Source organism: Myotis lucifugus, unplaced genomic scaffold (genome assembly GCF_000147115.1).
Source record: "Myotis lucifugus unplaced genomic scaffold, Myoluc2.0 scaffold_1, whole genome shotgun sequence".
NCBI classification, from domain to species: domain Eukaryota; kingdom Metazoa; phylum Chordata; class Mammalia; order Chiroptera; family Vespertilionidae; genus Myotis; species Myotis lucifugus.
Window position 1 is genome coordinate 24559527 of NW_005871049.1, and position 12860 is coordinate 24572386.

Sequence of the window (12860 nt, forward strand, 5' to 3'; positions counted from 1 at the left end):
CTGGCCAGGGCCTGTTCTCCTATATTTATATTAGATCTGATACTTTGTCATTTGCATATTCCTAACTGATCCTTTCTGTAGCATTTTTGGCTGGTACTATGATGAATCTTGACTCTAAACTGGAAGTCAAACTTCTAACTAGGAAGTAGCTGTATCTCAAGGTTGTGAAAATTGGAATTTTAAAATTACCTATCAGAAACTTCCTAGGAATTAAAAAACCAAAAAGCCTTGAGTACTCATCTGATTACTGGCCTGTGTCTAATAAAGCTTTAGACAGTTATAAAAAAAAAAAAAGACTATTTTTCTATGATATGTAATTAATTCAGATATTACTGCAACTACTATGTATCAAAAGAGTATCTTTTAGTGACAGTGTTAAATAATAAGATTATTCTCATCTCTAAGTATGTACCATTGAATTGGTAAATTCATGTGATGTAAATCTATATATTTTTCTCTGTCAGGCCTTAGATTTCAGCGATGATGAAAAGGAAAAAGAAGCCAAACACAGAAAAAAAAATCGCATTCAAGGCCGGAAAAAATTTAAATCTCAATTTAATGAGTCAGGTGAGTAAATACAACATATAGCAATTTTTTAAAAATCTTTACTTACATTTACATGTCCATTAGTAATAAAATTGAAGAAAATATCTGGGTTTTATTTTTTATCTCCTGCCATGCAACTAGCATTGAAGGCATTTTAAAGCAAGAAATGTTCAGTGGTGGTTTTTCAAACTTGAGAATGTAAAAATGACTCCTGGGGGGAAAAGACATACTAAACTTTGTTAGAGTTATTTGTGCTCATTAGCACTTTTTCTTAAAAAACCTAGTGGCTTCCATATTTAGAATTAAATGATATGATACCTAATATCTTACTCAAGATACTTTATTTTTAACATTCATTTCATTTTATTATACCTTTTCTATTTTCTATTTCCTTTTTAAAACTAAACTTTTTATAGATTGACATGGAATTGTAAGAAATAATAAAGAGATCTTATATGCCCATTACCTCATTTCCTGCAATAGTAATATCTTGCAAAACTATACAGTAAAATATCACAACCAAGATATTGACAATGACACAGTTAAGATGCAGAACATTTCCAGAACAGAAAAAGATCCCTCATGTTGCCTTTTTATAAAGTCACTCACACTTTCCTCCCTCCCACCTCCTCCTCAACTCCTGGCAACCAGTAATCTGTTCTCTGTTTCTATAATATAATTTGTCATGTCAAGTATGCTTATATAAATGAAGTCACATGGGCCACATGCCTCATTTAAATAAACGAGTTTGACATGCTTGATCTAGATTGTTGTATGTGTCATGTTTGTTCCTTTTTATTCCAGAGTGGCATGTGAATATGCCACAGCTTGTTTAACCATTCATGCATTGAAGGACATCTGGGTTGTTAACAGCTTTGGGTTATATTAATGAAGTTGCTTTATACACTTGTGTACAGGTTTTTGTGTAAACACAAATTTTCGTTTCTTTGTTCTAAGAGTGCATTTGTTGGATAATATGATGGTTGTATGTGTAGTTCCTCAAGAACTTGCCACACTGTTTTTCGATGTGGCTGTACCATTTTACATTCCCTTCACCAGTGTGTGAGTGACTCTGTTTTTCTGCATTCTCACCAGCATTTGGTGTTGTCACTGTTTTTTTTATTTTAGCCATTCTTATAGGTAGGTAGTGATTTTAACTTGCATTTTCCTAATGGCTAATGATATTGAACATCTTTCCATTTCTTCAATGATATGTTTGTTGACATCTTTTACCCATTATCTAATTATATTTCTGTTTAATTCTTGAATTATGAGTTTGTACATAATTTCTTCCAGTCTTTAGCCTGTGTTTTTATCCTCTTGAAAGGGTCATTTGCAAAACAAAGTTTTTAATTTTGATGAACCAAATTTATCAGTTCTTCTTTTATGGAGTCTGAGAGTTTCTTGCCTAGACCTATTTCCAAAGATTTTCTCTTATTTTGTTTTCTAAAAGTTTGCAAAATTATTTTAGGTATTCTAGTTCCTTTGCCTTTTCATATGAATTGTAGAATAATCTTTATATTGACAAAAAGTCTTGCTGGGATTTTGTTAGGAATTGCATTAAACCTGTATGTATATTAATTTGGAGAGAATTAACATATTAACTATTATGGAGTTTTTACTTCTAAAATTTTTATTTCATTTTTTTTTTTGCTTTGTTCTATTTGTTTTAGTATGTTCATAATTTCTTGTTGAAGCATTTTTATGACTATTCTAAAATATTTCTTAGATAATTCTAACATTTTGTCATCTTGGTATTGGCCTTGATTAATTTTCCTTTTTCATTGAGTTTGGAATTTTCTTGGCTCTTGGTATGATGAGTTATTTTTAATTGAAACATGGACATTTTGGGTATTATGTTATAAGACTCTATATGTTACTTAAATCTTCTGTTTTAGCAGTCTTGCTTTTAAAACTGCTCTGGCAGGGAAAGGAAGGGAGGGTGTCACATTATTACTCTCCCTACCAGATAGGGATACAAGTCTAGGTTTTCTTCTCAGTCTCTGTTGACACCTGAGGCCAGGAGGTGCGTTTTACTGATGGGCAAGGGTGGGCCCCGTCTTGGGTAGGGTTACCTCATTACTGCTCCCCTGACAACAGGAGGGGATGGCCTCGCTACTGCTGCGTGGTGCTCAAAGTCCTGCCTCTCCCCTAGGGCAGGGGTGGGCAACCTTTTTGTGAGTGCGTGCCAAAACCAGCAAAATCTCTGACTCAAAATTCTTCTGCGTGCCAACCCTAATTTTTTGAGAACATGTTACGCCTACTTGATAGCTCTTAAGGTGTACGTATGTGAAGAACCTTGAAGAAATAATAAAATTCATTCGAGCGACAAAAACACAGTATATGATGATGAAAAATACATTTATTTTTTAATGTATACATGTTATGTAAAATTATTTATCTAAGATGCACCTACACTGAATTTATCTGAAAAATAAAAAAGTCGATAATAAGAAAAAAATTGTAAATGGAAGATTATATGAGGGTTTTGCATGCCAGCAAAAGTTACTGGCGTTCCATGTTTGGCACGCGTGCCAGGAGTTGCCCACCCCTGCCCTAGGGCTTCTCTGACACCACCCAGTGCAGGAGGTGGAGGAGGTCTGTGTTGTGGCAGTGGAGGCAAAGGTCCAGGTTCCCCATGTGATCTCCAGGGTCACTGCAGGAGGCCTGTAACTGGCTCCTTGTTCAACCTGCTCTGACATGACCTGGTAGGAGGTCGAGGCATCTCATTAAGCCTATTAAGGGAGGAAGTCTAGGCTCCCCACTGAGCTGAGAGTGTGGGTGATGAGATATCTAGTGTTCTCTCTGCTGTTTAGTTGGAGTCCAGACGTCATTGTCTAAAATTTTATTACCTTGCTAAGTTTTCCCTTTTCTGATTCTCTGGCTTTTTGGATGCTTTAAAATTGATCGTTTTAAGCCTTATGCATTTTTAACTGCCGTAAGATATATTGGAAGTTAAAGAAAAGACTTTATTGAAATTTAAACAGTATTTTTTTATGTATTAAAATTAATTTTGTTTTTATGCTTTTTTTACCCTGCTCAAAGGTGAAGATTTTGCAGAAGTACATCAGAATTGGAATGCTCATAGCTCTGCTTCAGAGCATTCACAAGGATATCGAAACAGAGAATTCACACCAGGATTTTCCCGGGGTAGATATCCTCGACCTTGCCATGGCAGGCCCCCACCTCCACAGTTTTATAACTCAGAGCATATGGTACCTCAGGAGACTTCAGGATTTCCACCTCAGAGACAAGATAATCTTATGCCACAGTATCCCTTTCCTCCTCCAGTGTTTGACATGCACAATTTTTCACTCCCTCCTCCACTACCACCACCACCTCCACCTCCACCACCTGCATTTGTAAACATGGGTTGGCCTACACCTAACATGCCACCTCATCCATTATTTCCCATACCATACTCCATCCCCCCACCTCCTCCCCCTCCACCCCTGCCTCCCTCCTCCTCTTCTGGAGATAGTAATTCTTCTCATTTTGGATCTTACTATTAGGTAAATATGTGCATTACCAGAGAAATGTATAGATTTTTTTTTATTTTATATAGGAAAGCTTTTTCTTTTTTATGGGAAGAATTTTTTTAAGAGATTATGGATCTAGATTTTTAAAACATTGTGAAAAACTGAATGTTTCCTTTAGTTGTAAGTTGATATATATTTATAACCTTTGTGAAATTGTATCCATATGAAAACTTCGCTTTAGATTTGTAGGGGAAATTACAATTATGTAATATTTAATTAAAACTGTTAATCCATGTATAATAAACAATATATATAGGTTTAAGAATAGATTCTGGAGCAACTTTCATCATGGATGAAAACATACTGAACATACTGATTTTCTTGTCGGTATATCTGAAAATACGATGTTGAAGTCTTATTGAGAGTCTTTAAAATAAACTATTTTTATAAATTTAGACTTTGGAAGTTGATTTTGATTATAAGTGCAAATTACCAGTAAATTTGAATGTTCTGATGAAACCAAACAAGTGAAGGGTACAGAAAAGGAAAGCCTTGTATGTTGGTGAAGCTGTGACTATAATTATAGCTTTTTATTATCTGTGCAGATTTCCATTATTTGGGCACTATTCAGTAGACTTTACTATTTAACCATTTAAAGGAACACAAAGATTATTGACAATAAAGTATGTTATTATTCACACTAAAAGGCATTTGACCCCATACTAGGAGATTATATCTTCCATATCCATTTCCCAGATTCTCACATGCCTGGCACAGCTTAGGTGCTTAATAAATATTTAATGAGCCCTAGTTGGTTTGGCTCAGTGGATAGGGTGTCGGCCTGCAGACTGAAGGGTCCCGGGTTCGATTCTGGTCAAGGGCACGTGCTCGGGTTGCAGGCTCAATCCCCAGTAGGGGACATGCAGGAGGCAGCCAATCAATGATACTCTCTCATCATTGATGTTTCTCTCCCTACCTCTCTGAAATCAATAAAAATATATTTTAAAAAGATAATAAAATATTTAATGAATGACTGAATTTAGAGTTTTTAATCAAATGACCAGTGAGTATTACTTTACATTCTGAAATGTAAATGTACAGGAAAATATGGAATTTTAGAAATAGAGACCTTAGAAGTAGTCTAAACTAGTCCTCATTTAACAAGTAAGAGCCTAGCTAAGGTTCAAAAAGGTTAAGTGTCTTAACTCAGTAAGGTAGCAAGGAGTTGAACCTAGTTTTATTCATTCTCAGATCAACACTTTGTGCAAAGTTGGTGCTTCACAAACTCCTTGACAGTCTTAGAAAATAATATTGGCATACACATCGGGGTGATCGAGACCATTTTCATCACAAGCCCGTAGACTCTGGTTGCACTGGGCCCCTTTTCACCTCCCCATGGGCCAAGGGGTCTCTGCCGGGTTTCTCCGGCACAAGCTGAGAAGCTCTTGCTCTGGTGTACACTGACTTCATCATGTGTCATACTTGGTTACTTTTTCTTGAAATGTAGTTCCCTTTAGGAGTTACCTTCATAGGTCATGGCACAGTCTTTTTCTGATTGATAGGATATTGTCAGAGTTAAATGAGATTACATCTGGAAACACTAAAAAAAAAAAAATACGACTTGTACAATGGGAAGAGTAAGATGTTACCATCCAGGAATGATAAATCAAGTTGTTTTCATCACCATGGTATCTGACAGTTGATATTTAATATCTAAAGAAACAGCTGAATGATACCATTTAATATCTGCTTTCAATGAAGTTGCTACCTAAACACCTAGATTCAATTTGCCTTCTTCCTTATACTTAATTTAGGGTTTTTGAAACATCAGGGTGCCTAGAAATCACCTATAATTATCACCTAAGTTGTGGGTAGCTTGTAAAAAATGCACATTCTTGGACTTTATCCCAAATTCAAATCCAGTAGATCTATGAGTCTTAGTAAACTATTTAACAGGTACCCCCCTGGGTGATTAACTTCAGGATTTATTCTTAGTCTGTATAGATTTCAGCATAAATATACTACTACAGTTTCTTGGCCATTGACTGGAACTTCAGGGAGTGCTGTTTGGAGTAGTGATGAGGATGAGGGAGTTGATAGGGAAGAGAAAAAAATAAAACCATAGCTTCTTCAATTTTATCTGTATCATCTCACATGGTTTTCAGAGCTGTATTTTGTCAGCTACATCTGTCTGTGGAGATTAGGAGGAGCACCTATTGTCTCTCTTAACAGGTAGAGAAATACTGTTTTTGTATCCCCACCTTGATCTTAGAGTGCTACTTTTAAAATTGTGTGGCCCTAGATCTTTAAAAGTGCGAGCTGGTATAAAGATAAATACAACATTCTACTCAGTTTCTTAGCTCAGAGAATCCTATCTAATAAAAGTGATACGCAAATTGACCGTAACTGTGACAAAGATGGAGGCGCCCACAGCCAATAGGAGGGAATATGCAAATTGACGTGACAAAGATGGCAGTGGCCGGGCCAGGAAGCTTGTGATGAGGCAAGCAGATGAGCAGCATGATGAGAGCCATCAGCAGGCCCATGCTGTCCGTCCACTGCTGCGACAGTGGCGGGGGGCCCTCACTGGCCGGGGGCGGCAGCGAGGCGGGCGCCAGCAGTCTTGCCACAGTGGCCACGCCGTCAAGGAGAGGTGCAGCCAATTACAGGTTGCAGGGCTCCGAGGTGCCCAGGAAGAGCGCCCTCGCACCCATGCCAAGCTGTGGAGGCCAGGGGCAGGGGGTGTGGTGGGGTTGGGCCGCGTTTGGGGAACATCCCAAAGGTCAGGGCGGCTGGGCCCAAGGAGGGAGGTCGCGGCCAGGTCAGGGCAGCCAGGTCAGGACAGCCGCGTTGTGGAGCCGGAGGCATGGGCACCGGGTCCCTTCCCCGCCTCCACTGCTGGAGCCGCTGCTGCTGCTAGAACAGCTGCTGGGACCTCAGCATGTTTCTGAGCATGCTGAGCCCGCAGCCCAGGCACCCAACACCCACCCCACCCCACACCCACTCCCCCAAGCCAACCTCAGGAGCCTCACGTCAGACTCCTGCAGCCAACCAGGCAAAGGCATGCCCCTAGCTGTCTCCCCCTACCCCCCACCCCAACTCCCTGCATCCTCCTCGCACCCACAGTTCAGAGGTTCTGGGAAGTCCGCTGCAGATCTCCCAGCCAGCACCTCCCGGCGCCGGTGCCTGTAAGCACACCCCTTTCTGCACCTGCGGGTTCTGGCGTCCCGTTTCCCCAAGCTCCCTACAGCGTCTGGCTCTCACCTGCATCCCTGCCCGCTCCCAAGACCCCCACTCTCTCTTGCACTCCGTTCCTTTCTGCGCTTTTGCCTCCTGCGTTTAGCTCCCTCCTGCGCCCCCGCTCCCCTGGCTCCCTGTCTACTTCCAGTGCCCAGATTTCCAGCCGGGCGAGCCCATGCTCCCTTTCGCAGAGAGGGAACCTCGGTGTTCTCTAAGCACCCGAGAGCTTTGGACAGCCTGTCCACAAGGGTTGGAGGAATTTGGCTGAGAGATTGTTCCTCAGGTCGGGCAGCCTAGCGGAGTGAGTGTAGAACCCTTTCCCCTTCTAGCGGGGACCCAGTCAGCCTACACCCTGCCAGCTCCTGGGATTGAAAGCGGGTGTTTGTGGTTAGAGGAAACTTTCCAGCTGAGCCCCTGGCTAAAGCAAACCACGCATCTGTCAGGAATGCTCTCTGGGCGCTGTTCTTGCCAGGAGCTTGCGTTCCGCTGCGGTAGATGCAGCAAGGAAGCAATGATTAGTGCATCTGACAGCTAATGCTGAGGACCAGTAGGAAAAACACACACTCCCCAGGCCTAGCTGGCGAATCTGAGTATGATGCAACCGCGTGTGCCTGTACGACAAAGAGAGAGGCTTAAGGAAATGCAAAAGTTTAAGCGTAAAGTAAATGACACTGCCACCAAGAAAGAGCACACTTAATTACACTTTGGACTTTTCACAGTCAGTAAGGCCACCTGTATTTTGTGCTTTATGATTCACATGATCTGATCATTTGAGTTGGGCCAATACAAACAAAAAGGCACTGTTGGTTTTGGTTGAGGTAACGAACTGAGATTTCAGATTTCTTGGTTGTTTTCTCCTTTGCCCAAGTTCCCAGATTCTCAAAACTCTAGGATTAGTGTTGGGAGGGATGAGAGAAGAAAATATGTAAATACTCAGGAGGATTAAAATCAGATAGCAGTTGAGAGTATAGCCATAGTTTTTGAGTTGGCAAATGAATCGGTTTGAAATTCGTGAACCAGGCCTCTGGCCAGGCCGGGCGCGGAACCCTTGCGTCGTTGTAGGCCAGACTGAGGGACACCCCCCCACCCCCCCGCACAAATTTCGTGCACCAGGCCTCTAGTTGTTTATATTAGCCTTTTCCTATGATAGATTAACATTCACATGATTGAATGTGGATAAAGCCTTGCATGTCTGCAGTTGTAAATGTGTGAAATTAAAATTATTGCCTAAACTAATATTTGTTTTATTGAATTGAGTAACACTGTGTTCCCTCTATTTTATAGAAAAGATAGGTCCATGGTAGCTGGATACTTGCCACTTATTAGAAATAGGTATTGAGACTGTCCAGTGGAAACTGGAGTAGAATGTGCACTTTCAGAACTTACCAAAGAACATTTCTTAAAAGCCGTGGAGTTAAGTTGTAGGGTAGACACCAAATGCAGCCATCTCTTCTTTAATTATCAATACTAACTGGAAATGGGAGATGGCAAAGAAGAGTATAGATGTTTTCTCTTTCTCTTCCCACCCACATCCTGATATGTTACTCCCTGCCCTCTACCCCCACTACTTTTTTTTCTTATTTTTTTACAATCTGTCTTTATTGTTGAAAGTATTACAGATGCCCCCTTCCCCCCCCCCCCCCCCCCACTCTATTGGCCTCCTCCACCCTGCTCCCATTACCCCTATTACTTGTTTACTACTTTTTTGGTTGCTTGCTTTGAGTTGGTGAGGACTATGTATATTTAAAAATTCAGGACATTTGATGTATATGAGATGAGTAGAATCTGAGTTCTGGTCTATTGTAATGTAAAATAGATAAGTGGCATTTTAAATCCCCAGGTGCTAAAGGCAAGATTTCTTAAGATAACAGTCATAATGATTTGGAAAGAGATAGAATCTCAGGCATAATGTGTCATTGATATATATTCTATTTCAGCAGTAATGTTGCCATTTGCATTCAATTTTATCATTTACATAAATTTTAGGATAATATGAATAACTGGTTTCATTGCTTTCTACTAGTTCTTTTACACAGTGTCCCATTATTGAGTTATTTTCTGTTACAGGAAAGGCAACGCAACCCTTTGGATGACACAATTCAGGGAATTTAAGAGGAAGAGAAGTTATTCCTTATGTGTTTACTTGTCACTCTTTCCCAGTTGGTTTGGCGAAGGCTAGAGAAAATTTTTAACTTAAGAACTCTTAACATGCTCAAGGTATTCAAAATAGCTATGTACGTCTGTAATTAAGTGCTAGGGGAAATACATTAGTATATTGTTGAATACTAGAACCTTTTAAAACTAGATTAACACTTCATAGAGTGAATTTGTGCTCTTACAAAATACACGTTAATAAAATCTGCATTCTGATATCTGCAAATTTGATACAGCGATAATAAGCTTTGAGGTATAACTATACAAAAGGATACTTCAATAGAATGCAAGCTGGAAGATGAAAATTACTTATGAAAAATCATTTTCAGGTAATGTTGCAGCTACACTATTTATGATTTAATACACAGTTGTGTCCTTTTCTGCAGACAAATTGCCAATATTCTGAAAGCTTTTCCTACTACTCATTGTGTGACCTAGTCTGATCCCAAAGTTATGTAGCAATTATGTTCCAGAAAACCAATGAAACAATTATTATAGTGTCCCTGAAATTAATGTTGAGAAATATCTTCTTAATACCATCTATCAAACCAAAGTGTTTGTTTTGAGCTACTAGCAGCAATGAAATTACATCTCATTTTGACTCAGGTGTATGCTCTGTACTGAAATTGTTATCATTGGTGGATTAGATATGTACAATTACTTAGTATCTTGGAAATGAGGTACAAATTTGTGTTTCAAATGGTAAAATAATGAGAATAACAAATGAAGAAAAATATCAAAATTTCCTTCTGCACATTCAATATAAAAGTACATGTATATTTTTATATATTATATATACTTATATATGTATATATACATACAGATATTTGAAGGCTAGTACAAAAAAACCTGATTGTTATGCATATTTTAATTGGTTAGTACCTTTAACTTCTACCCATAATGTTGGTGAAATGAAAATAAATATTACATTGGCTTATTTTGTAGTTGGTCATATTAAACCATCTTCCAAACAACAAACTGACCTTATGTGCTAAAAGCTTTTTATTTATATTGAGGCTAGATGGGCTAAACATTGTTTCTAGTGAGAGATGTGACTCAAATAATAATAATGACAACACACGTCAAAAACAACAGAATAAAATCTATTAGCATAGACTCCCTATTAAAATGTGATATATACATGATGGTGGCCTGTAATGTTTGGATGGTAAAGATGAACTTCTAAAATACTCTCTCTCAATAGCCACTACAGTGTGCAAAACCATAATTGCAGCTCTTTAAAGCCTTTCATTGTGTGGTCCCATGACATTCAGGAGTTTTACTTAGTACAGTTTACATTCAATATTAGTTTGTATTAGTTTGAGGTGTACTTATAAGGGTTAGATAGTCAGATACTTTACAAAATGATTCCCCCAATATTTCAGTTACCCACCTGGCACCATATATAGTTGTTAAATATTATTTTGACTGTATTTCTTATGTTGTACTTCACATGCTCGTGATGATTGTGTAACTACCAATTTGTACTTTTTAATCGTTCACCTTTTTCACCCAGCTCCCCAGCCCCCTCTCAGCTGGAAACTGTTAGTCTGTTCTCTGTGAGGCTGTTTCTCTTTTGTTTGTTCATTTATTTTGTTCTCAGTTTGGCTTGTGACCAAGTATAATTATTATATTTATTGGCAATAACATAAGCTAATGAATTTTGTTTGGCAAGATTATGGCAGAAAAATGTTTAAGGACAGAAGAAAATCATAGGCTTTAACTTTATTGATAACATTCAATTATTGTTAGTTTGAACCATATGAAATCTTCTACAAATGGAATATTCATATGACTCAGTTTACTATATGGACTATAAAATATATTCCCGTATTTATTTTTTTTTCTAGAACATTTCCCTGTACCATTACTCTCCAGAACACATTTTGGGAAAAACTGTCATAGATGATAGCTGGCAGAAATTCATACTAGTACACATTTCTAAGAGATACTTCATCTTGCTAAGATCACGGGGCTTGGGAGTACTATTAAAATATTTTGTCTTAGGTTAGGAAACTGCTTGTTCCAAACTAGAGTCTCTGGTTCTTAACCTGGGTTTGTTTGTTGTTGTTGTTGTTTTTAATATGTATTTTTTATTGATTTCAGAGAGGAAGGGCAAGGGAGGGAGAGATAGAAACATCAATGATGAGAGAGAATCATTGATTGTGTATCTCCTGCACAACACCCCATACTGGGGATCGAGCCCGCAACCCAGGCATGTGCCCTGACTGGGAATTGAACTGTGACCTCCTGGTTCATAGGTTGATGCTCAACCACTGAACCATGCCAGCTGGGCAACTTGGGGTTTTTTTTTGTTCCCCAATGTTGTAGAACCCATAAAAAACCTGTAAGATACACATTTTTTTTATTGGAGAGGAGGTCCATGGCTTTCATCTTTCTAAAAATGTAATACCTGAAGAGAGGGGCTGGAGAGAGTCTCAAGGTTTGCTTCTTTGGGAGCAAGTATAAAAATATAAATGTTTCTGGAATTTCATAATGCACAAATCCTTTAAAAATATTTTATTATGGACACCCAGGAATAAATCCACAGACCACAGTTTGGAAAACATTGAGTTAAGAAACAAAATTTCATTTTATGAAAATGTCTTTTTCATTTCTTGTGCAATTTTTATACCTGTAAGAATATATGAATATACAATATATAAAGAAACATTGGGGATGAGAGCATGAGTGGGGGGGGGGGATGGGGGCTAATGGGGGGGGGGAATGAGGACATATTTGTAATTCCTTAACTAATAAAGAATTAAAAAAAATAATTAAAAAGAAAAAAAAAGAAACATTATCCTAAAGAATATTGATTTTAAATAGCTATTTAGGAAAAACTTCTGAGTGATGATAGCCAGGAATAGAGGAAATGTTTAATGGTCTTAGACATCCAGAAAATATCTGGCATGTATGATTCTGCACAGTGGGGAATGTCTTTGTCATTGAGACTATAAACAGGAACTCATTCTTCCATTAAAAGGGGCACTGTCTTTAGCCTAACAAATTTGGTTGTCTGTCTCTGCTTTACAGAGCTCATTCCTGGCATATTGTGATGAAGGGTGAAATTTGAGTAAGTTCACAAAGTCCAAGGATATCCTATAAATACTAGAAATGCTGATACACAAGAGCTTTAGAAAAGGGAGGACCCAGTGGAACACAACATGATCCAGAAAAGATTCTGGAAGGAGAAATGGAGACTAGGCCAGAATGAGACCCTCCTTTTTAGGCATAGCCAGTGTAAGCATCTCTTCAAATCCTCAGGTTGGAACACCTGGAAGATTGTATATAACTCTCTTGTAATTGCATGATTAACTTTTGTTATAGAAAGGCAAAATAAGCAGATTGCTCTTATAAAGTGGGTTCAATTGTGCTAGTTAATACATTTTTGGTTTCCATAAATTTCCAGTCAAAGAATACATCTAGACACTCTTGTAT

General features: G+C 38.5%; 1 protein-coding gene across 1 annotated transcript in view; it reads left to right on the forward strand.

The window, feature by feature from the left end:
- Positions 1 to 4480, forward strand: part of NAF1 (nuclear assembly factor 1 ribonucleoprotein) — a 46608-nt gene extending 42128 nt beyond the window's left edge. The window contains exons 7-8 of the mRNA XM_006081838.3: positions 465 to 567; positions 3592 to 4480. Of these exons, the coding sequence (XP_006081900.1) occupies positions 465 to 567; positions 3592 to 4058 (570 nt within the window). The 3' untranslated portion in view covers positions 4059 to 4480. The remainder of the gene's footprint in view (positions 1 to 464; positions 568 to 3591) is intronic.
- The last annotated feature ends 8380 nt before the right edge of the window (positions 4481 to 12860 follow it).